General features: G+C 42.3%; 1 protein-coding gene across 5 annotated transcripts in view; it reads left to right on the top strand.

The window, feature by feature from the left end:
* Window positions 1-24714, top strand: part of GDA (guanine deaminase) — a 73385-nt gene that overhangs the window by 5324 nt on the left and 43347 nt on the right. For all 5 annotated transcript variants that reach the window (XM_061628006.1, XM_061628015.1, XM_061627978.1 and 2 more), the window contains exons 2-5: window positions 7808-7896; window positions 17757-17928; window positions 20239-20326; window positions 21350-21455. In XM_061628006.1, the coding sequence (XP_061483990.1) occupies window positions 7808-7896; window positions 17757-17928; window positions 20239-20326; window positions 21350-21455 (455 nt within the window). The remainder of the gene's footprint in view (window positions 1-7807; window positions 7897-17756; window positions 17929-20238; window positions 20327-21349; window positions 21456-24714) is intronic.

Here is a 24714-nt window from a genome sequence, read left to right as displayed (position 1 = left end):
TCCCTTTAAAATTCTCTGCTCTTTCTAAAATTGTTTTGTGGCCAATCTGATTGCTGCTCAGGATACTATAGTCAAATGTTTGGGATAGGGCAGAAGGAAAAAGGTCATCTTAAAAAGTTAGAGATTTTTAGAAGTGAACTAAAATGACTGGGTTGTATTCAAGTAAACCCTACTCAGAGTAGACCCATTAAAATGACTAAACCTAAGTTAGTCATGTTTATTGAACTTCAGTGGGTCCACTCTGAATAGGACCAACAATGAATAGAATCTTCTGTGTTTAGGTTAGTTGTCTTCCATAGATTTGATTGGCAAGGTCATTTCAAGTTATATTGGCACCCTTGGAGCAGTGTGGAACATTGTATTCCTCCTCTGTCTGTTTTCCAGAGTGGCCTGGTGCTTCTCATATTCTCCCATCCAGGCAGCCACTTGTCCTGCCTACTGCCTATTGGGCTGGGCTGGGGTTGGTGATGAAAGAAGTTCCAAATGGCTGTTTATTTTGGATTTTGGATTGCTATACATTTTTGCCCTCACTCATTGGGAAATGGTATGGTGGGTATGGCAGTGTTGTGGCTTGCCAAGGGAGGAAGTGAAAGAGCAGCATCAATAGCTGTGTGGCCTGGCAGGCTTTGGCCAGGTATAAAAGTGTCAAAAACCCAACTCTGCACCTCAGGTTTGTTGCATCTAGGTACCTGTCCACCTTCCCCTTTTCCAGTCTAGGGTTAGCTGGCCACCAGGGCTGAGTAGGTTTTTTAAAATCATCTTTACACATTGGCCTCTAGAATGGTGTTTTGGTTTTTTTGGCCTACTCTGTACTGATTGGTTGTTGATGATAAAACAGTAGATTATCCTGCTCACAGATGGCAGAAACAGTGCAGGCAAGAAGGAAATACTGGTAAGCACTCTGAGATATCAAATGAAGGGTGAAAGGGGCTTCTTAAGACTGGCCTCTCAGGGTTGGGGGAACAAGGAACAGCACACACACCCCTACCTCATCCAAAGTTAACAGACTCAGGAATAGCTATTCCAGCAGCATGCCTACCTCAACACATCATAGGATGTGTGGCAGTGAAGAGCCAAGAGCAATTACAGCAACAGTTCCTAGGCTCAGATCCAGGATGGTGTTCATCCAGAAGTGGATGTGAGGTGAAAAATTGGCACCCACAGTCTCAGCCAAGGGTGGTTATCACTGTGGGATGAATAGTAAAAGCTCATAATTATTCAGAAACTGTTTTGCAAATTACCATGGTTAAATATGTAACACCATTGTCTGTACTTTTCTGTATTTTGTTTTCCTCTGCCCTCACTTTTTGTACCCCCCCATGTATATATGAACCTGCACAGGGCCGGCTCCAGGCATGCCGGGGCCCTTGGGCAAGAGCTTGCCCTGGGCCCCGGTGTGTGTGGGTATGTGTGGCCCCCCCATGCCCCCCACCTACCTGTCTCCTGTCTTTTACCATTGCCCTTAACAAAGATGGCAGCCGCAGTTTCCCTAAAGGGATGACGCCTCCACCGCCATCTTTGTTGATGGCATGTGTGCGTGCTATGCACGCTCATCTCTGGCATCAACTAAGATGGCGGCAGGGGCTTCAGTACTTAGGGAAACCGCGGCCGCTATCTTCATTAAGGGCAATGGTAAAAGACAGGAGACAAGTGGGTGGGGTGTGTGGGGGGGTGCGGATAGCAGAAGTGGAGTGGAGGGGTGGCTGAGGGGCCCCCTGTAGCTCCAGGGGCCCTCAGGCCAGTGCTCCACCTGGCCGCCCTTTAGAACCGGCCCTGATTGTTTGAGCACTGCTCCAGATCCTGTGGTCCCATGAGGGATGACGGCAGTAATCAGGGCTAGGAGTTTTTTCTATACTGGTCTCCACCCTGTTGAATGCTTTACCAGGTAAGGTGAATCTAGTCCTATCAGTGTACTGTTTGAGATGACTGGTAAAAATGTAGCTGTTCAAACAAACTTTTTCTGGTTCATCTGTAATGTCTTCATTCTTATGGCTATTTTGGAATTTGTTGTGTTTTTAATTTTTTATGTTAATATTTTGATCTTACAATGGGAATTGGAATGGGGATTGTTATGTATTTTAATATTGTGAATTTTGGATTTATTAGCCACCTTGACTTTTTTTTATAAAATTAGGTGGGATGTAAGTTTTAAAAATAAATAATAAGTAGAGCAATCAAAAAATGAAGTGGTATTGAACACGCATGTGTGAACTGACCCCTGCTTCATCACTCTCATTGGTTGAACATTCATCCTAAAATGACATTTGTATGATGATTATGCTACTGCCTTTTACTACTCCCGAATGGAACTATTTCAAGATACCTTGCCATGGTTACTGCATACGCAGCTTCTCTTCCATGACAGCAAGCCTGCATTCAGTACTTGCCATCTGGTGTTGCATGTTTGTCTTTCTTTCACTTATTCTAGTTAGCTAGTTTGTGTTCAGAAAGTGGCATGAGTCATTCTCCTCCCAGTTTCACTTCAGCATCTCTGTGACATTTCTTTTATTGCTCATTAGAAGATCTGAGTTATAAAGCATATGCATCTGTTGAATAATTGGGTAGTGTGGATGCATATGCCAAAACATGCCATTTTAAATAATAATGATAATGAAAAAAATACAGAGTTGTTACCTTGTATGAACTGTTACTGGGCAATTCCACAGTTTATATTTATTATTTTCAGTAGCAAGTATTTATATCAGAATACCACCCAGCACCTGAAAAAGGCTATAGGGTGTGATCCTGTTTCCAAGATCTGCTGTGACAGAGGGGCCTTAGGAAGCAGCTTTAAGTGTCATTCCATCAAAAAGAGATGAAGCAACACTGGGAAAAAATATTTTCTTTATTTAATTTTTTTCCCCTTCATTGCCAAAGCAGTCCCCAAGTGGGTTACATTAAAACTCATACATGCAATGCATATTAAACCAACATGAATATATGAACAATGAAGCCCCCATAAAACAATACATGCATCAACTTAACAGGAACACACACAAGATATTTAAAGGACACATACGATGCTGTGGAATTCCCCAGGGTTGCTGGCAGAAGGCTCCACTGGTGTAGATACTCTGCTGGCAAAGTTACACCTGTGCAAAATGGCGTGTATCATGGTGTGATATGGATATGATGTAGGCAAACCACAAAGCCCCTTCATTTCCATAATATGGCCACAATAATGGCCCAACATCACCACCCAGCATGTTAGGCAAATGCTGGGGCCCAGGAGCTCTGGAGGACCCTCTGGCAATGGAATACTGTGGAGAAAGGGCATTTTGCACACAACGGCAGACACAACCAACCAACATAAACTCCACTTCAGCAAGAGAGAATGCCAGGACAGAACACTACACACAGATATAGTCTCACTGTCTGCAACTGCCTCCCATCTCTCCTCAACCCCACCCCATTTGCCATATGTGAATACTGTGCCTTGTAATATACGGTCTTTTAAATACCCCCTACTCCAATCTGTCCTAGGCTTTCTTAGCATCTAAAAGTATGCAGGCAGCTGCTTGTTTGTCTTTTATATTGTCAAAAATATTTATTGATCTGCAGATGTTCATATTTGTCTGCCTTAAAGACACTTGATCTTTTTGAATATATTTTAAATGATTTTGTTTAGTCATCTTGTTAGTACTGATGTTGGTATTTTGTAATCAACATTTAAGAGAGTTATGGATCTGTAGGAGGTGCTAACATCGGGCAGTATCCAACTTACTTGCTCCAATAATGCAAGGATTTCTGCTTACGCAAAGAAACTCCCCCTCCTCCCACCATGTACCCAGGTCAGGAAAAAGACTAGAAGGAGGGACTCTCAAGGAGAAGTTATCACCTTCTGGCATCCCCTTGTTCACAGTATCCTTAACATCCCTTTTTCTTATGAAACAAAGAATATGCCAGTCATTTAATCCCTGGTGTTCATACTAAATTTTCTGTTAATTTGACCTTTACATAGTTCATTGTGTAAGTTAGTTAACACATTCTCTTCATGGAGGCCCTCACATCTTCTCCATCAGTAAGGGGTGGGGGGAGAGGTCAATTGGCTGGCACTATGTACTTCCTCTCCAAAAAATGCCCTCCCCTCCAAAAACTTAGAAATGTGGCTGCCCCATCTAACAAGGAAGGCTGGTTACAGACTAGGTCAAACCCCATAATTTTAAAAAGATGAAAAATAGCATGAAGGGCATCTAAGATACCACTGTTCTTCCTGTCTTCTGAAAAAAAGTCAGACTTCTGTTGTCTGAAAACAGATGGAAGAATTATAGGGAAAATACAGGATGACAATAATTGGATGATGACTTTGTATAGATGGCCTGTACAAAGTGAGTGGAGTGTGACAATGCCACACTCCAGTGCCTAGTGTGAAAGCACCCAGACAGACAGAAATGGGTCTTTTCTCCATGCTGTTCATAATTTTATAAACCTCAATTACATCACCCTTGAGTTTTCTCATTTCTCATTAAAATACCCTTCATACTTTGCCCAATAATACTACACCCAATAATGTTGTAGGAATATGGGTATTTACCTTTGCTTGTATGAAAAAAGGCAGAGCCAGATCCTTAATCTACCATGCTGGATGGGAACTGGATGAGGCAGAAATGTCTCACCATCCAGCTCTGCCTAGATCTGCTGGCTTCTACTGATAGGGGTGTAGGCTGTACCACCACCAAGGTCCTTAATGGAGCTGTCCATAATAATAATAATATTTAATTTGTGTGTCGCCTATCTGGCAGATAGCCACTCTAGGCGACGTACATTAAAATGGGATAAAATACAATAGTATCAAATGCAGTCACATTAATCTCAATAAATAAAATACTGGACAGTCATCAGTACATTTATAAAAACATTTACATATACAGCATATAATAGATGACAAAATCATGGAGATTAACCCATCCCAAAGATCTCAAAGGCCTGTTGAAATAGCCACGTCTTCAGGGCCTTGCGGAATACATCCAGGGAAGGGGCATGTCGGAGATCAAACGGGAGGGAGTTCCAGAGAGTGGGGGCCACCACAGAAAAAGCCCTCTCCCTAGTACCCACCAACCTAGCTGTTTTGGTTGGTGGGATTGAGAGAAGGCCTTGCGTGGCTGATCTGGTCGGGCGGCATAATTGGTGGCGGTGGAGGCGCTTTTTCAGGTAAACTGGGCCGAAACCGTACAGGGTTTTAAAGGCTAAGACCAACACCTTGAATCGGGCCCGGAAAACAACCGGCAGCCAGTGTAGATCAAATAACACCAGCGTAATGTGATCACGGCGGCGGCTGTTGGTAAGTAAGCGCGCCGCTGCATTCTGTATAAGTTGCAATTTCCGGGTTGTTTTCAAGGGTAACCCCACGTAGAGCGCATTACAGTAGTCCAATCGAGAGGTGACCAGGGCATGTATTACGAGTGGGAGCTGTTGAACAGGGAGGTAGGGTTGTAGCCTACGTATAAGGTGTAACTGATACCAAGCTGCCCGGCTCACGGCCGAAATCTGAGCCTCCATGGACAGCTTGGAGTCAAGAATGACCCCAAGGCTACGGACCTGGTCCTGTAGGGGCAGCCTCATCCCGCCAAACACCAGATCAACATCTCCCAACCTTCCCTTGTCTCCCACAAGTAGTACCTCGGTCTTGTCAGGGTTCAGCTTCAGCCTGTTCCTGCCCATCCATCCACTCACGGATTCCAGGCACTTGGATACGGTCTCCACAGCCCTCTCCGGTGAAGATTTGAATGAGAGATAGAGCTGAGTGTCATCCGCATATTGGTGGCACTGCAGCCCAAATCTCCTGATGATCTCTCCCAGCGGCTTTACATAGATGTTAAATAGCATGGGAGAGAGGATAGAACCCTGTGGCACACCACAATTGAGAGGCCAAGGGTCTGAAACCTGATCACCCAATGCTACCTGTTGACGCCTATCGGAGAGAAAGGAATGGAACCACCGTAAAACCGTGCCTCCCAATCCCAAACTCTCCAGGCGATCTAAAAGGATACCGTGGTCGACGGTATCAAAAGCCGCTGAGAGATCTAGGAAGACAAGGAAGGTGAATTCTCCCCTATCCAATGCCCTCCTCATATCATCTACCAGAGCGACCAAGGCTGTTTCAGTCCCATGTCCAGTCCTGAAACCCGATTGGTATGGATCTAGATAATCCGTTTCATCCAAGTGTGTCTGCAGCTGATTAGCCACCACTCGCTGAATGACCTTGCCCAAGAATGGTAGATTCGAAATTGGGCGAAAGTTGTTTAATATTTGGGGATCCAAGGAGGACTTCTTTAAGATGGGCTTTATAATAGCCTCCTTGAGGGCTAGTGGCATAACACCCTCTTGCCACTCCCCCTCCCCGCCTTCCCACCCTCGGCTGCTGTGCATAGCGGAAACCTGGTGGACACATGGCCTCAAGAATAGGAGCTGAGGCTTCATCCAACCAGGGCTCCGTAATACATGCCAGGTCTGCACATTCATCCAAGATCACATCACGGATGGTAGATGTTTTTTGTACTACAGACCTGGCATTACACATCAGCAGCCGGAGGTTGGTAGGAATCCTGAGTCCCCCAGCTTCCTTCTGGTTCTGGGCAGACCTGGAACAAGGGATGGATATTATGTATCTATTCCTTGTTCCTCTAGATTGACGTGGTCTGCCCCCAGCACCATTCCAGCGCCTGCCGCCCAATCTCGTTATTTTTGGCCCCCAACCCTCCCCCCTTCCTCCCCCCCTGGTTTACACATGCCCCTATCCCGTCCGCCAATCAACAAGCCTAGATATTAAAAGTCGAAAGATGTTAGAGATATTAAGGGATGGGTCAATCAGGTCCAGCAACACAATACATACTGCAAGTGGATGCAAGCTACTTTCAGCAGTATTTGGAAAATGGAAATGGACTGCCTTCAAGTCGATCCTGACTTATGGCTACCCTATGAATAGGGTTTTCATTGTAAGCGGTATTCGGAGGGGGTTTACCACTGCCTCCCTCTGAGGCTAGTCCTCTTCAGCTGGTGAGGGCCTGCTCAGCTTGCCACAGCTGCACAAGCCAGTCCCTTCCTTGTCCGCAACTGCCAGCTGGGGGGCAACTGGGCTCCTTGGAACTGTGCAGCTTGCCCATGGCTGCACAGGTGGCAGGGCATGTAACCCCTGAGCCACTCACTGTGGGGGCAATCTTTAGCTGGCCCTTGACACCCAGGAGACACGAGCGGGGATTTGAACTCAGACTCTGGACTCCCAGTCAAGCTTTCCTCCCCACTGTGCTATACCAGCAGTATTTACCCTTGTGATATCCAGCATAAACACCCAGTGTAGGGGGCTGGAAGCTGAGTTGGCAAAGGATCTTCTGGATCTTAAGACAGCCATGCTCCCAGCAAGTTGTGGTGTATTTGGTTTATCAAAAACACAAGATTTCCCTCCCCTGTTCTGCCCCAACTGGTGCAAGTGACAAGGATGCGGATATAGCAGACGATTACTCTGCTGCTCTGTTAAGCCCCATGGCTGCCCTGGTAAGGCTAGAATTGTGCCCTTAGCATTATAGATGAAAAACAGGGGCAGCACTTAAATACTTTAGGGGTATTTGAAGTTTAATATCACACCACAGTCTCCAGCATTATGGATGATCAATAGTTTGGCGTTACCTCGGAAGAGCAATAAAGTGGAACATTTAATATGAATTAATCTGTGCCTTAAAAGAATGAACTTCAAATTCTTTAAAATAAGCCTTTACTAATTTGCCATTAAATGTGAATCTAACTAAACATGAACAGAGAGGTATATCAAACATAAACATTTAAATACCTTATATTCTTTTCCCTTCCTCAGATTGCATTTTTGGAACCAGTTGATGAACAGGAGAAACTGGCAAAGAAGTGGGGATTCAAAGCATCTGACATTCGCGAGCTCAGTAATAAGTATGCATTTCGTTATTTTCCTTTTGTCATCAAATCTTTTTGTCTATCTTTTTTTATGTTGATGACGATGATAATTTTATTTATGCAATACTTTTTCTGAGGTTCAGACTACTTTGCATTTTCTCCACTTATCCCTACAACAGCCCCGTAAGGTAGATCAGCACAACTATCTGCATATTACATATTACACCTATATTACAAAGAAGGGGAGGGATAGCTGGGCTGGAGCTGAGAGACAGTTATTAACCTAAGGCTGCCAAGTGAGTATATAGATGAGGTGAGATTTGAACTGGAGATCCATCTCTCAGGCCATGCTCCAGTTGCCTTGCACCTCAATAGGTATATATGTGTACACAAACATGGGGTCAATTACATGAAGGAAAGTACCCCTTCAAAATAGTCAATCATGGAATATTCATTTTCCAAAGAAATGTGCCTCTGAATATCAATTGCAGAAAGCAGACTATGGGCTTCCCAGAATGGGAAGCAGCTGGATGGCCAATGTTGGGCTAGAATGTAGTCACTAGACAGACCTTTCATTCATGCTCCAAAAAGCAAGGAAACCTTATATTACAAGTCCCACCTTAACTTCTGCACCATGTAAATAGTAAACATTTTGTATAGTTTCACATTTTGTGTTTGCTTACAGCTTAACTTCCTTGTATCCACACTATCCCTTGATTTTAAACCCCAGTCCTCTTCCCCTGCAGGTTGCGGATAATGCTGAAGTTTGCATCCATGATATATAAATGTTAAGTAAGAATATTGTTACATGTTGAAATTGATGAGAAGGAATACCCACAGGAAGAAATGGATGGAACAGTGATGCCAAGCACCTCCAACCATTTTTCTCCTTTGGGGTTCCAAAGGCATGTTAAACATCTGTCTCTCCACACACCCCAAGCTGCTTCCCTGTTTGAAATTGCCCCCTCCAAAGTAGCTTTGTAATTAGGCCTTGTAGACAAATTTTGTTTACAGTGACAAGAGGTATTTAAATGTGCAAACCACTTAGCTGAAGGAGCCATTCCACTGAAATAGGGATACTGCTCCAAAGTGGCTGACTACTGTTGGAGGGTGTTAGCCTTACTTTCAAGTATATGCATTTAGTTTTGAGGTGTTTGTTAGTTGATAATTAAGGCAGAATGTTCTTTTAAAATTTTTATTTTTCATCTTTATTTATTTATTTATTTATTTATTTTATAAAGCTTTGCCAGAACAGGTTGGCTGCAAACTCCAGCTGAGTTAAATAAGTGTGGGTTGTCTTGGGTAGCAGGAAATTGGCAGAGCAGCATGGGAGCTCTTTGTTTTACCTCCTTGTGCAATAGAAAGGCTAGGTTTCAGCATATGAGAGAAACATTTGTGCAGATCACACTGTTGAAACCCAGCTGAGCGAATAACACATTCACACACAATTCAACAAAAGTTCATTAAAATTAGAATGTCATATAATCATGGTTTGCAATCTGTTCAGGTTTGTTTTCTTTGAATATTAAGACTGTCAAGATTTACTAGCATCAATACTCATGGAAAGCAAATCTTATTAACAGTGTTTAGTACAGTATAAGAGAGGCCTGTTTTAAGAGAGGCCTGTTTTTTGATTGGGCTTCAGAATTCACGTAACCAAAAAAGGCTTGACAATTTGTCAAGATGTTCATGAATCACATATGATGATTGATTAAAATACTGAGAATCATGTGAAGTGTGGGATAGCAACAGAAGTAGGCATCCTCCAGAGAGCTGAATCAGTGTTATATAACTCATAGAAGCAATCAACATAAAGCAAATATTGTAATATATTTATCTAGGAAAATGTTCAAAATGATGGGCACAATCCATACAAGAGTTATATGATTCTCTCCCCTTCTGTATGACAGTGTGAGTGGCTGAGCCATGACAGGCACACTTGAGATAAATGCTTACAGTGTAAGAGAGATCCTGGGGCTGTTTGGAAATAACGTACTCTCATCCAGTCCTATGCCAAAAATTTCTTCTGCGCTCCCCCCCCCATTTTCTGTTAATTAATGAGAAAAGAAACTGTATTCAAAAATCATCACAGTGGAGAGAAATTTTCAGTGAAATTCTCAAGGTGGGTTTTTGTTGTATTTAGGTGACCAAAGGGCTTTCGGAGTGCCCTTTTTTCATTCTGCAAATCATCTCTCTATGCTCTGCAGCTTTCCTGAGCACTTGTACTTACTGAGAACTCTGTGTCCTTGACTGGCCTTTCCTATAAGTGCAAGAAAGCTGTGGAGGTTGTCTATCATCATCCTGACAGCTGTTCACTGTTATTGTTTGTTGCTGTTGTTTTTAAGGGAAGGTTGTATTTTTACTTTTAAAGAAATCAGTGTGGATAGATTTTTTTTAAAAGGTGACAGGAAGAATTTTCCTTGGGAAAAAAATTAATGAATGGGCCAAATTCTGGTACTCACAGATAGCCTCTCCAGCTTCCCAAGCTTTCGTTAAAGCCTAGGGGAAGGTGTCATGAGATACTCTCTCAGATCAGGAAGCACAGGCAGACATGAAGGCTGTAGAGTGATGCATACATTTTTAATGGAAAGAAAAACACATATATCACTCAGGGCCACTGTCAGGATCCCACCTGCCACCACCACCTGTCAGGTCCCTCCAGTCAGGATCCTGGTTTTTATTTGTTCTCTCACTGGCTCTAGCACAGATCTCGCAAGATCCCACTGTTAGGCAGCACCACCAGCCACACCCTATTTTACAATATTGCCTTCGGACTTTGCCATAGTCTCCTTCTGGCTTTTTGTTACTTTGTGTCTGGGTGCACTTGCAGGCCACAGCCCCCCTGTATCTTTGTGCCTATAAAGCATAAAGCCCTGGGTTGCTCTGGATACTTGATGTAACACTATCTCTTCACCGCTGCCACCATTTGATACTGTTTCTCCACCTTGGTAAATACCCTTCCCTCCCTTCTGGTCTGTGAAAGCCCCAGCCAAGGATCAGGCTTTTGGTAAATCAAGAAAATATTTATGTATAAATACCAGGAAATAACCAGATTACTTAAGGTATATTTAACAAGTGTATGGTTTCATATATTGTGTTACTCTTTATGTTTCTAGTCATATATAATCTGCCTCAATACCAGCCTAATACAATCCAACCCACAACCAACTCCAACCCACAACAACCGACCCTCAGAACTCTCCTTAACCAACCCCCTCTCTCAACTGTCATCCTCTCATTTATACCTTCAGCCACTCAAACGCTCAGCCAATCATCATACAGCATTCTCCAGCATTCTAGCCCATGTACTCCCCCTTCTCACTCAGTCCACTTACCAGTTATACTTTAATAAACCTGCGCTTACCATATTTACAGGAATATCTATATACAGGAACATCACAGCCACCTTGCAACAATAAACTCAACCTCACACCTGAAATTTTAAAGCACCTTTCGAAAGAGGCAGAAAAACAAGCAGAAAAAGAAAACAGATAAAAATGGTTTTAGTGTAGGATTATTCTCATTTGAGAGCTTTCTGCCTCATCCATGATGTCTGGGGCCACTTACCCACTGGTGATGAAAATTCATTCTATATCTGCTTATGGGCACTTTCATCAGTTCTTAGGTCATAAGTTCTCAGCCTTCAAATGTGGAGCACTGGCACAAATTAAACCCTGCCTTGAAACAGCTACCATGTGGCCTATAGGCCTGCAACTGTCAATAAGAAATGGGTAGCTGATGGACCATCTGCTCCAACATCAACTGCCTGTGCACTGCAATTATCTATAGAAGCCCTTGCCTGAAGTAGGCAGGTGGTGACTGGAGAGAAGATTGTCCCCAAAACTAGTGTCAACCTGAGAAATCTACTTTTCAGGTCCCTGGATAAAAATAATGGAATTATATTGAAATGTTTTATAGAGTAGTTACATCATAGAATTTAGAGCTCTAAATGTCCTTCCTTGCTATTTGTTACTTCCATGCATTAGATAATGAAAATAAGTAACTGGAGTGTTAACCCCCTAGCTTTATCAACCACTAGCATTTACTAAATAATGATAACATACTTTACACCATTGCATACCTGCGAAGCAGTTTTTAAGTTGAACAGAGGCCTGTTCATCTCTGGGCCTAGAACCTGAACTTATTGGGTCTTAGCTGGAACTCTTTCCCCTATATCTGTAGATCTGTTGGAGAGGGTAACAAATGCACATAGAGTGCTTCCAGCAATCCATGCACCACTGGCCCAGTTCAGACAACCAATTCACCAAGTGAGTTTTCTACCATGGATTTGCTTGGATGTCTTATTAAAGACTACATAGTGAGAGGGTACTAATCTTTGGCTACTATCCCTGATAGCTATGTTCAACTTCCATAATGTCAGACCCAGGATGAGACTCAGGAACCAGACCAGGGGTTGTAAGTAATTCAGTTTTTATTAGAGTAATGTCCAAACAAAGACTGCGTCTTCTCATGAAGCAGTACAGAAATACAGGTCCTGCGGCATTGAGAGAAAGTTGACAGAGCAAGGAGCTGCTTCCCGCTTGTTCTTTAAGAAAGGGCCAAACGGGCGCGCAACCTTTCGCTCCTCCTTAACTGCCCCTCAGGTACTACCCGCCTTCCCCCCTTCTCTCTTGTCTTTTCAGATGTCTTCGTGTGCGCGGCGAAGGGGGAAGCATCGGCCCCTCCTCTTCTGAAGTTTCCGATTCCAGTATGGGGGTGGGGGAGGGGCTGATGGTAAACTGCCTCGCGGCTTTTCTGCCTTGGGCAGCCCTCCCTCCTGTTCTGAGCTTCGGAGAAGGGGAGGCGTGGGAATGTCCAGGGATGTTTCTGAAACTCCAAAGCTCTCAGGCTCTCCGTTGCTAAGCAACCCTATCTCTGGTATTTCCTCTGCTTTGTCTTCGCTCCACTCGGGCGAAGTTGCTCCCCCTCCTCCCTGCCATCCGTCTGAATCCCCTTCTTCCAACCCCCCGGGACCCCAACTCTGCCTCCCGACATCATTCCCTCTCCCAAGCTGCCCCCCCTTTTGCTGACTTGGGGTGGTGGGGAAAACGTTGATGGAAAAGTTTTACCAAGTCTGGAGCATGCACGTCAACTTCATCTTCCCATGATCTATCAGCTGGTCCATAGCCTTTCCAGTGAATCAAATACTGCAACTTGCGGCGTCTTATTCTGGAGTCTAGTATTTCCCCAACTTCAAACTCAATTTGCTCATTTACCAGGAGCGGATCTCCGGGAGGCTCCTCCGGCCGTAACTCACTGGGAGGGGCGGCTTTTGTTAACAGGGATCGATGAAACACAGGATGTATTTTAAACGTGTCAGGTAGCTTCAGTCGGTATGCCACGGGATTAATTTGAGTTTCTATTTCAAAAGGACCCACCCTCTTGTCTTGTAATTTTCTGCATTTGCCTGGCATTTGGAGGAAGCGGGTGGACAGCCAGACCCGATCTCCCGGCTGCAGGGGGGGGCCCTCCTTCCTGTGCAGGTCAGCAACTCGCTTGTACTCCGTTTTGGCTTCGTTTAACTGTTGTTTCAGTGTCTGTTGCGCCGCCTGCAATTCCCTAAGAAAGTTCTCTGCCGCCGGTACCAGCATACCCTCTGATCTGCTTGGAAAGACTTTAGGATGGAATCCATAATTAGCGAAAAACGTGGTTTGTTGAGTGCTGGAATGCAGGGAGTTGTTGTAGGCAAACTCTGCAAAATGCAAATATGATACCCAATCAGTCTGTTGATAGGACACATAACTACGTAAATATCTTTCCAAAACGGCGTTCAAGCGTTCCGTCTGGCCGTCTGTCTGGGGGTGATGGGCGGAGGAGAGTTTTAACTCCATCTGCAGCTGTTTCCACATGGCTCTCCAAAATTTGGCTGTGAACTGAGTTCCTCGGTCCGAGACTACACTGTTTGGCAACCCATGCAGCCGGTAGACTTCTTTGATGAATAACTTGGCCGTTTCTTTAGCCTCTAAGGCCCCTGCACAAGGAAGAAAATGCGCCATTTTGGTGAGTAAATCTACCACTACTAGAATGGCTGTCATTCCTTGGGACTTGGGTAAATCAGTTATAAAATCTATGGATAGGTCCTTCCAGGGTTCGTGTGGGACAGGTAACGGTTGTAACAGTCCTGTTGGTTTTCCTGTTTGTGTTTTTGTCCGCATACAGACAGAGCAGGACTTTACATAGTTTTCAATATCCCGACGCATTTTAGGCCACCAAAAGTCCTTGGCCACGTTCTGAATGGTCTTGTAAATCCCAAAGTGTCCTGCTGTGACGGAATCATGGCACTGGCGTAGTATTCTGAGCCTTAATTCCCCTTCTGGCACATATCTGGCTGTTTTGAACCATAACAGTCCATCCCTCCAGTGGAAAGTTACTTCGGAGTCTTGATCTTGTCCCGTCTCCTGCCTATATCTTAGCATGTCTACATTTTCTTGTTGTGTCTTTTTGAGTTCCTTTTCCCATGAAGGGTGACACGATCCCAGCGTTAATTTCTCTGGCGGGATCACGTACTGAGGCTGGTCATCTGATTCACTTTCTTTGAATTGTGGCTGTCTGGATAAGGCATCTGCTCTCTGGTTTTTGGCTTGGGCATGATAAATAATCTTGAAGTTGAATCTAGTGAAGAACTGGGACCATCTTATCTGTCTCTGGTTCAACTTTCTGGCTGTTTGGAGGCTTTCCAGATTCTTGTGGTCGGAGCACACTTCAATCTGATGAAAGGCCCCCTCTAGGTATTGTCTCCAGTTCTCAAAAGAATCCTTGATGGCCAGCAGCTCCTTCTCCCATACTGTGTAGTTCTTCTCTGCTGGCTTTAACTTCCTAGAGAAGTACGCGCAGGGGTGCAGCTCCTTTCCCCCTTGGTCTAATTGCAGAAGGACCCCCCCGATGGCAAAGGGCGGGTCGGGTCTGCAAAGCGCAGAATGGGCTCGGAAGCGAACCTTCTCTTCAGCTCCTCAAAGGCCAACTCTGCCTCCCGACACATAGTCTGAGGTAGTATGATTCTGAATACCAGAACTAGGGGCAGTCCTAGAATAAATAGCACCGAAGGGTGAAGAATGCTTCCCTGCCCTATGGCCAGCTTTGTGGTGTTGCCAAGTTGTATGGCTTGTGCAGCGTTGTAAAACCTAGCAGTGTAATAGGCCTTACTGCTGTCTTGAGATGTCCTGCACTGCAGTAAATCCATGATACAAAAATTAACAACATCTTCCCAAATGTCTCCTATGGTGCTTCCAAATGCAATTTCCAATGGCAGGCTTAGCTTCTCAAACATTAAATCATACTTGTTTTTGTATAAAACAAATGACATCAAAATGGAAATGGGAAATTAACCATACAGTTGAAGCAGGCTCCCTCAACCTGGTGTCCTCCAGCTGTTCTGGACTACAGCTCCTATCAGTCCCAAGTCCAACATAAATGGAGGGCACCAGGTTGGAGAAGCCTCCTTGAAAGCTAATTGCTAGAAGTTCATTTTTGTAGTTAGTACCCAAGCAACTTGTAGAACTTTGGGGGAGGAGGAGGAACAGAAAAGGGTAGACATGTACTGCTTTTTTTTGCCCTAGCCATTGAGTTCAGCTGCCTTGGGCCCCTCTTTAGCTTGTCCTCCAGGGTGAACAGCTATCTCACTCCCACCCCACAAGGCATATAATAACAATGTTCTGACTTTAACCTCATAATGGTCAGATTAGTACAGTGTGTTTTAGGGTTTGTTTTTTAATTAAGTGACAAACTGTAGTCCTATCTCTAAAGCTACAGTTCCGAACACTGTACACTCAGGTTTCTGGGTGGAGTGGTTTTAAGGTGTGAAATTAAACAAAATAGGTGGCTTCACAGGGTTAAAAGCAACATATTATTTTTTTAAGCCATACTTTCTCCTAAAAGAGAAAGAGAGCGCACAACTCCAAAGAGCAGGAAGGTATTTTATTGACTGGTTTGAAACACTATTATTTATATGAATAAACTTTTATGGCTGTGAGAACAAATAAGTAACCAGCTACTTCCCTAATAGAATAAGCAGTAGTGACAAAACAAGTGCAGCAACACAGAGAGGGGATAGGTTTTTACAGCACAGCGACAGTGACTGGGGCAAGAGCAGTCACAGAATATTAGAAAGCCAGTCAAGGTTGCCTATCTTGCTTCATTTTACCTCATTTTTTGGACACATTTAAGAAGCAGGCAAGTGCCACCACATTAACCTCTTGGTAAGCTGGTTGTCTATATTCATCCAATGTGTATTGCAGTTCCTAGTTGGCACTAGGGGTATTCATGGCTGTCACAGCCCAGGCTTGATGAGGCAGGGTGAGGTTGCTAGATGCCTCTATGCTTAAGCTTCACAGTGCTGGAATTATTTAAATTAGGTCCACCCTTCTCATCAGGTAATATTGCAATGTTCATATTTCTGCATAGGCTGCTACTATGTAAAAGGACCCCTTCTGTCATCATCCAGTCACCACAGCAAGCCTTCAAATTTCAAACATTAGAGGGCAGGAATTCCATATAACCTTTAAATGGATTGGAACCCTAATACCCAACTTTTGCCCAAATGAGCTTGGTGACTGTAAGATAAAGATAGCCTGGCCCCTGTTCCTCCTGCTCTGGTAACGTCCAGATTAGATGACTCAAATGTATTGAGTGTGGGGCTGCCTTTGAAGACTACTCAGAAACTTCTGTTGATTGAAAATACAGCTGCAAGTTTGTTGACTGAGACTGGTTAGATGGAACACTTCACACCAGTTTTTAAATAGTGTTCTATCAATCCATATTTGAGTACAATTCAAAATGCTATTTTTAAGCTTTAAAGCCCTATACATATCTAAAGGACTACCTATTTCCACTCGAACCTGCCCAGGTTTTGATACCATCTTCAGAGACCCTTCTCCAGGTACCCCTCATGAGGTTAGGTGCGTGTGTGACAGGGGAAAGGGGCCTTTTCAGTGGCAGTGGCAGTGACACAGCTGGGCATTCCCAAATGAGTAGCCAGAGAGTGGCAAAATATGGGGGTAGTATTAAAGAGGCCAGGCATCCAGCCTTTGGACCAGCATGGACATGCCAGAGCCCACTGAGGCTGAGGCTGGTCACGACAGCATCCTTTAAATATATATATATATATATATATATAGTCGGGGTGGCTTGCCAGGCATGTACATAGTTACAGATGCTCATTTTATTGTGATTGCTTTACACATATTGTATCTTTTTCTTCAGTAAAATGGTGCTTATTCCCAAGTAAATGTATTTAGCATAATGGCAGCTAAATCAAACCCCATTTCATTCCTCTAGATGGTGGTATGATTTAAATGAGTTTAAAATGAGAAAATGCACATGCTGCGAATATTTCTTTTTAAAAAAATCCAATTTGTCAAACTTTTTTGTTTTGCTGGAACATATTAGGAATTCACAAGCAATTTTAAAATATGGAAAGGCAGGGAAATTTCAATTGTATCCTTCACAACTGAAATAACACACGTGGTCTTCTAAAGGGCCACACATAAGACCATTAAGTCCAGGACTTAAAATCACTTAGCTGCACCACTGCTCATTAGCGGCACCCTGCCTTTGGAATCCTCTCTCCAGAGAAGAATGTCTTCTGCCTAACCTTTCCTTTTTCTGACACCAAGCCAGTGTGGTGATCCTGCTCCATCCGTGCATTGATATCCCCACATATGTTGTCTTAATAAGGGTATTGTTTCTTGTGCAAGGGGAATTATTCCTTTGTCCAAAAGTAGCATTTGAACTTCGGGTGCTGGGTTTTATTTAAAGGTTTACTATATGCTCAAGCTGAGGATTAGCTTGTTATATTATTAAGCATATTATTAAGACACAAGAACTGAAGACTTGAGGTGCTTATAAGATAATGTTTTAAAACCTGAGATTTTTTTTCTTCTCATGCATTTCTTCTTCAGCGAATTCTTCATGCCAGGTTTGGTTGATGCACACATCCATGCTCCGCAGTATTCTTTTGCAGGAACCCGAGTAGATCTGCCTCTTTTGCAGTGGTTAAAGACATATACTTTCCCAGCAGAGGCCAGATTCAAAGATATTGATTTTGCTGAAGAGGTATACACTAGAGCTGTGGTAAGTAAATTATATATTGGCTGTTATGATAGTGTGCATCTGTGTAAGCAAGAGTATTTGAAATGGATTTGCTGAAATAAATGCAGCCCATCAGATTCTCTAACCCTCTTAAGAGCTCCATGTGCACATTCAGTAAGGGTATATGAAGAAAAGTTGTGCTTTCTGAACCTTACAGCTGAGCTATAAACAATTAATGGACAAAATATTAGCAGCTAAGATATCCAGAAAACATTAATCCAAGATAGGGATGGAAGAGAATTTATTTTGGTTCGCATTTTAAAGTGAACTGCCCTAATTCACCATTCCCAGATCAGGTCAGAATGCACTTATCAGACTGCGCACTTCACTGAATTTTGTCACTGAATTTTGTCACTGAATTTTGTCACTGAATTTTTAAAATGCTTACACAAATGTGTACATTATGGGAGAGATGCATATTTTGCGAGGGAAATGCATAGGAAATCATCCAAAAATGTATATTTTATTCTTTTTTGTGCATTAAAAGATCTGCAAAATAGGGGGGAGGACAGATTGAATTTATGACTGAAGGCATGAGAAACTAACACAGAATGGAAATAGACTCGGGATCGCCCTAAGTCACTGTTTAAGGTCACTGACCTCTCTCCCAAGCTTAACATCTAGATTAATTAATCATAAAAGGTTAAAGCTGATATCCTAAATGCATCCCACTGGAAGTAAATCATATAAAACCCAAGATTTACTTCTGGCTAAACATGCATAAGTTCATGCTGTTGAGCACCAATATTTTTAAAAGTTAGTTTTGCAATGATTTCTTTATCCGTTTATGCAAATATGGATGATTGTGACCAATCTGTTACACATTTCCCTGAGTCTTTCAGCTAGTATAGGAATGAAAACTAAGTAAAATAATAGTATCAGGTGTTATTTTGCTAGAAGACCTCATGAGAAACTAATTAAGAACATTTGCTGCTTGTAGCAAAAATATTGTCAATCTCTTGCCATGATCCGAAGTTAACACTTTTAAGTGATTTCAGAGGGAAAGTGAAGCATGTGTCCATTTCTTTCCCTTTGAAATTCAGGGGATTTTTAAAGTGCTCAGTTTGGGATGCAGTGTGTTTACTGCAGATTTTAATTCACATACCCAAATTTGGCTGTACTTCCTCTTCCACTCACAGTCATTTAAGATCTCAAGGCTTCCCCTGATTTTCCTCTGGAAAATCAAGGACTGCCATATCTAAAACAAGAAACTGAGATAAGTAGATTTGTTTAAAAATAATCTTCTGGAGATACACGCTTCATGGCTTTTGGTTCATGCTCACTGATTAACATTCCTAGGAAAAGAAAGGGCTTTCTACTAGGTCATAGGAGCACAGGAAGCTGCCTTACACCAAGTTAGACCATTGACCTATCTAGCTCAGTCATGTACACACTGAGTGACAGTGGCTTTCCAGGGTTTCAGATGGGACTCTTTCCTCGTTTTACTTGAAGATCCTGGGGAGTGAACCTGGGAACGTTTGCATGCAAAGCATGAACTCTGTCACTGACCTATAGCATTCGTCCAGATTGGCAAGTGGCTCCCAAGGGGCAATCATATGTGTATGCACATGCATGTGCATGCATATATGCCCACCATACACATGTACACGTTCTCTGGTAGAACTTGGCTTTATTAATATACTTGAATATCTCCATCTTCAGTGGGACATGTTATCAAATGCCTAAGGTTCAACTGCTTGAACAAATTCCTTTGCGATAGTCAGAATGAAGCATAAAAGAAAATCAGTGATGTAAGTGGCAACATTATGTTGTGTGTTACAATCAACAGTAAATGAAAAAGAAAGTGACAAAGGAAGTATAGTCCAGAAAGGGCAAACAAAAGGAACAGCAGACTGATAAAAAAAAGCTAAGATAAAGAAATTGTGATGGAGGGAATGGTATTTGCACAGCACCTTGCATATTTTTGGTACCAAATACATATTTAAAAGGATAAGAATAATAAGGAGAAGCAGGAGGAGAAAAAGGGAAGGAAAAGAAGCACAAAGTGGACATTTAAAACATGAAAGATGTCTAATAAATGTACCTTACAGGTGAGAAACGGATAATCATTTTTAAACAAATTGAAGGTGCATTTATTTGGCCATAATATATACATTAATTTCTTTTTTTTCCTGACTGTTGCCTCTGGCCATTTTTTTGCAGTGTTTTGAAGCCATACAAAAATCTGCATAGTCTATGGTGACTCCTGAAGTTAGTGGTCCAAACACTGTTGTCTAACATTCATTGCTTGACTGTTTCTGCAGATAACTAAAACTGGATTCTTTTTTACAGAGGCGAACACTTAAGAATGGCACCACTACAGCCTGCTACTTTGCAACAATTCACACAGATGCTTCTTTGCTTCTTGCTGATATTATAGGTAAAATTATGGAGGGCTTTGAGAGGATACTTTAGAGGTGTTATTGTTAGCGAAAACCAATTTAGCTATCATTTCCCACCACAACAGAATGATTCATATAAAAGTCTTTTGTGTTGGTAACCCTGACCAGTGTAGAGCAAATGGAATGATGAACAGTTGTCTTTGTATGCATTTTGCAGAAGTACAATGATGTGAGATGCAGTGCAAATGGACCCTGCCCTTGAAGGAAATGAAAAGCCTTGGATTGGAATGATAGCGTTTTTCATAGGTTCTTCATAACCCACTTAAAGTCTTCAGATGGCTCTCCATGTGCTTAATAACTTAAGAATTATGTGCTGGTTCAGATGAAGTGTCGCTCTTGTTGTGCATTGTGGTGAGATTTCTCTAGGAAGCTCATAAGCAAAGTATGATGAAGACTAGCCATCTCATGTTATTTGTCTTCAGCAAAATGAAGGTTCCAAGTAGATAGCATCGCTAACAGCAGTTGATGGACCTATCCTTCATGACTTTGTCTAATCCTTTGTTAAAATCACCTAAGCTTATGGCTGTTACCATATCTTGTGATAATTATTACATAACTTTATTATGATTGTGATATTGTTGTTGTATATCCTCTACCATAGATGTAGCACTCTGGGGTATTTAGAACACTTTACTGAATTGAGACAATGGCTTGCCTATGGGCACCTAATCACTTCGCAGCTGAGATGAGATTTGAACTGAGGACCTCATAGGTCACAGATCACACTTGTAACCATTATACTACACCAGATTCCAGTTAATCACTACATTACATTATATTAAATCAGATTTTAACCCCACCATTGTAAGCCCTTGTTTTCAGAGTGGGGGTTATGTTGGTAAATTAGTCATACAGATGCTCTTCCCATGGAGCTTTGTTACAAATGGATGGCTGCAGGTAAGATGTTTGTTTACAAGGGGAGATTTTATGAGCATTTTAAAAAGTAAGGCTTGCCAGAAGTGTGAACAGAAAACAGTTTTGTTCTCTTTTATTCTTCACAGATAAATTTGGGCAGAGGGCATTTGTAGGTAAAGTTTGCATGGATATCAGTGAGAGTTTTCCAGAATACAAGGAGACCACCACTGAATCTCTCAAGGAGACTGAAAGGTAAAATGCTGATAATTCATCCTGTACAAATTAGGTAGTATATTTTTCTAAATATAACAAAACAGGGGAAATGTAGGATCTAGAAATGAAAATAAAGACTTGATCAAAACAGAAAGATTGTTTTAACATGACCACAGAATTTGACTCTCCTGTTACAGCTATTTTTATACCCATGTAACATTCTTCTGAGTGTTTACCAATGAAGTAAATTGATAGACACATTTCTTTTTTAATATATTTTCAAATGCACTTGTAATTTTTCAAAAAACATATGGTGTCTGTTTCTATTTTCCATGTTTCTAACAGCTTACTGTCAGAAGGGGAAACTATTTCATACTGTTTAGGATTTACCTTGAGCCCAGTTCACAAAGCAAGTTATCAAAATAAGCCTGTTGAAAATGAATGGGGATAGTATTTGTCAAAATCACTGTGTCCCAAACACGTGAGAACTAGCTCTTATAAGGCAAACAACAGTTGCCAACTTACTAGGGACAAAATCAACTCTGCAAGGTAGAACACTGCCGCCACTCCTTCTGTCCACCAGTTTGAGGAATGAGACTCCCAAACCTTAAACTTAGTGGATATTCCTGGGATTCCAAAGAAGCAAGAGCTAAAAGCCAGGCTCTCTGTTTCCTGGAACCCCAAGCAAACAGGTTACAGACAGGCAAACAGTCAGGCAAGGATAGCCAAGATGCTGCATTTAGTAACAAGGCTTACCTGAAAGAACACACACCAGTAAATATGAGACAGCTTTATTAAAAATATAATTAAGTAAAAGTAGAAGCATAAAAAAACTCAGAACACCCATAAAAGTTACAGATATAAAACACCATTTATAGTAAGGCTATAACTGATAATTATTAAACAAGATAAAACAAAAAGACTTAAGTATTCCTAACTTTAACACATGCCAGTAGAGCTTGGGGACATTGATCCCACTAGAGACAGAAGAAGTCTGGGAAGCTGTGTGGCACCAGAACAAAGAAAAAGCTCTTATAGAAAAATGCATAGCAAGTACTGTAAAGCATAAGTACCAGTTAGGTGGCTTCCTTGACAGAACTTTCTAGGATTTTCTTGTGCCATGGCCTATGTGCTTCCTCACAGCTAACTAGGCCTCCCAATTCGCAGACTCCAGATTGTGGCCATGAGCATCGCTCTCACCAGATAACAGTGCTACAGCATGAGATCATGTTTCTGCTGATAAGAACAGACTTCTTCCCAGCAACAAGATCTTACCCACAATTCTACATGGCAGAGCCATGTTCCTAGGCCAATGAAACTTGATTTCTTAACAGTGTTAGAGTGTCTGTGTGTCTGAAATTATCTAAGTACTTATAACTTTGTTAGCAAGTCACTGAAATAATATTTTTCTGAAGATAATATTGTACATTAAAAAAGCATACATAACAATATTTTTCAGATAGTTTAAAATATATTAAATGATTATTTATTTGCAGATAGGTATGTTTTAGGGGTTTTGCCCAGATATTCCGTATTTTGGGGGTCCTCTCTGCGTGAGTCACCTTAATTTCTGGACTCTCAGCTTTCATTTTAAAAAAAAAAAGTTTCTACATGGTCTGGTTCACGAGACATACACCAAAACATCACCCCCCCCCCATGGTTAAATCTGTTTAACAGATCTGTTAAATCAGCTTGTAGCAAGCTGCTCTTACCCCGCCATTTCAGGATTATAGCCAGTAATTGAAGTCAGGGTTGTTATTTGTTGACCTCCAGGCAGTGCCAGAAAATGGTTGTTTTTTTCCTGTTTATCTGAAAATCTCATAAATTATGTATATAGCTTTCAGGGTTTTTTTCTCTTGTGTGCAGGAGTCAAACCCTGGCCTGTGAAGAGGGCAGAGCCACCCCTAGGCACCGGGAAGCGGGGCAGCTGCCCCAGGCCCTGCGCTTTGGGGGGGCCCCATGCTTGGCGATCTAAGAAGCTGGGCTGCAGCGGGGTTTTTCCTCTCTCTTCAGCTGTGCAGCGGCCGTCTCGCCAGCCACTTCCCGAGCTGAATTCATCAGCTGTGAAGCGGGTGTGCAGGCTTAGCCAGCTAATTTTAGGCGGGAGGTTTGAATCCCCTGCCTACTCTTCTGCTGCGTGCCTGAGTCAGTGGCTTCCCTGTGCTGCCGCCACTCATCAGCTGTGAAGCGGGTGTGCGGGCTTAGCCAGCTAATTTTAGGCGGGAGGTTTGAATCCCCTGCCTACTCTTCGGCTGCGTGCCTGAGTCAGTGGCTTCCCTGTGCTGCCGCCACTCATCAGCTGTGAAAATCTAGATTTTGACAAGTTGATTAATGATTTTGCAGAAGTGAAAGCAAGGAAAATAAATCTTTGAGAATAAATATATAGTTTCTTATATTTGTATTTTAATTTTAATCCAAAAGTAATTGCCCATCAACAAAGCAGCCAGGCCCAGACATTTACAGAAATGATTAAATTATGTCATCCTCAATATTTAAAACAATGGTTCTGCACAAAGTGTTTTCAGTTGTTTAGTTAGGATGATAAAGATGGGAAAATATGCCTAGAAATAGACTGCCATATCTAGCAGATATCAACAAAGGGAAGACAGATGTCGAGAGACCAGTGAAGAAATAGGTATGTATGGAACAGGTTGACTAGAGGCCTATTCCCTGAAGTGAAGGTAATCATATTTGTATTTAATATGTTGTTAACCTCATATGTAAATATTATAATTACATATATTCGTAAATAAAATCTCTCTCTCTCTCGCTAAATATATATATATAGAGAGAGAAAGAATGTGGGGGGGCAGCTATGCTTTTGCCCTGGGCCCCGCACATGCTAAGGGTGGGCCTGGAAGAGGGCAGTGTTTTGAAAACCTTCCCAATATGAAGCTTTAATCCAATATTCACTTTTCTGGGAGTAAAGCTGCAATGCTAATCCCACTACCTGGAGTAAACACCATTGAATTCAATAAGAATTATTTTTGAGTAGACATGGTTAGGATTGTACTGCAAATTAATGGGACTTTCGAGTAAACATAACAAAGAATTGTGTTTGTGTTGTAAATCTTTCTCTCCCTCTCCAATCCTATTTTTAAAGCAATTAGGCAGGGCTTACTTAGGTGTCACTGCTTTTATTATATAGGAAACTAATACTGATTTTTTTAAATGTTCTGCAATGACAAACTGGTTTGACAATAAACTATTATTTGGGGTGTATGTATTTTTACATCTGCAGTGTGTGTGTGTATGGAGTCTTTCCAACAACCCTGTGAGGTAGGGTTGGTGACTGGAA

This window comes from Rhineura floridana, chromosome 1 (genome assembly GCF_030035675.1).
Source record: "Rhineura floridana isolate rRhiFlo1 chromosome 1, rRhiFlo1.hap2, whole genome shotgun sequence".
In the NCBI taxonomy this organism is placed as follows: domain Eukaryota; kingdom Metazoa; phylum Chordata; class Lepidosauria; order Squamata; family Rhineuridae; genus Rhineura; species Rhineura floridana.
Note: the sequence above shows the minus strand (reverse complement) of the source record. Positions and strands in the feature narration are given on the sequence as shown.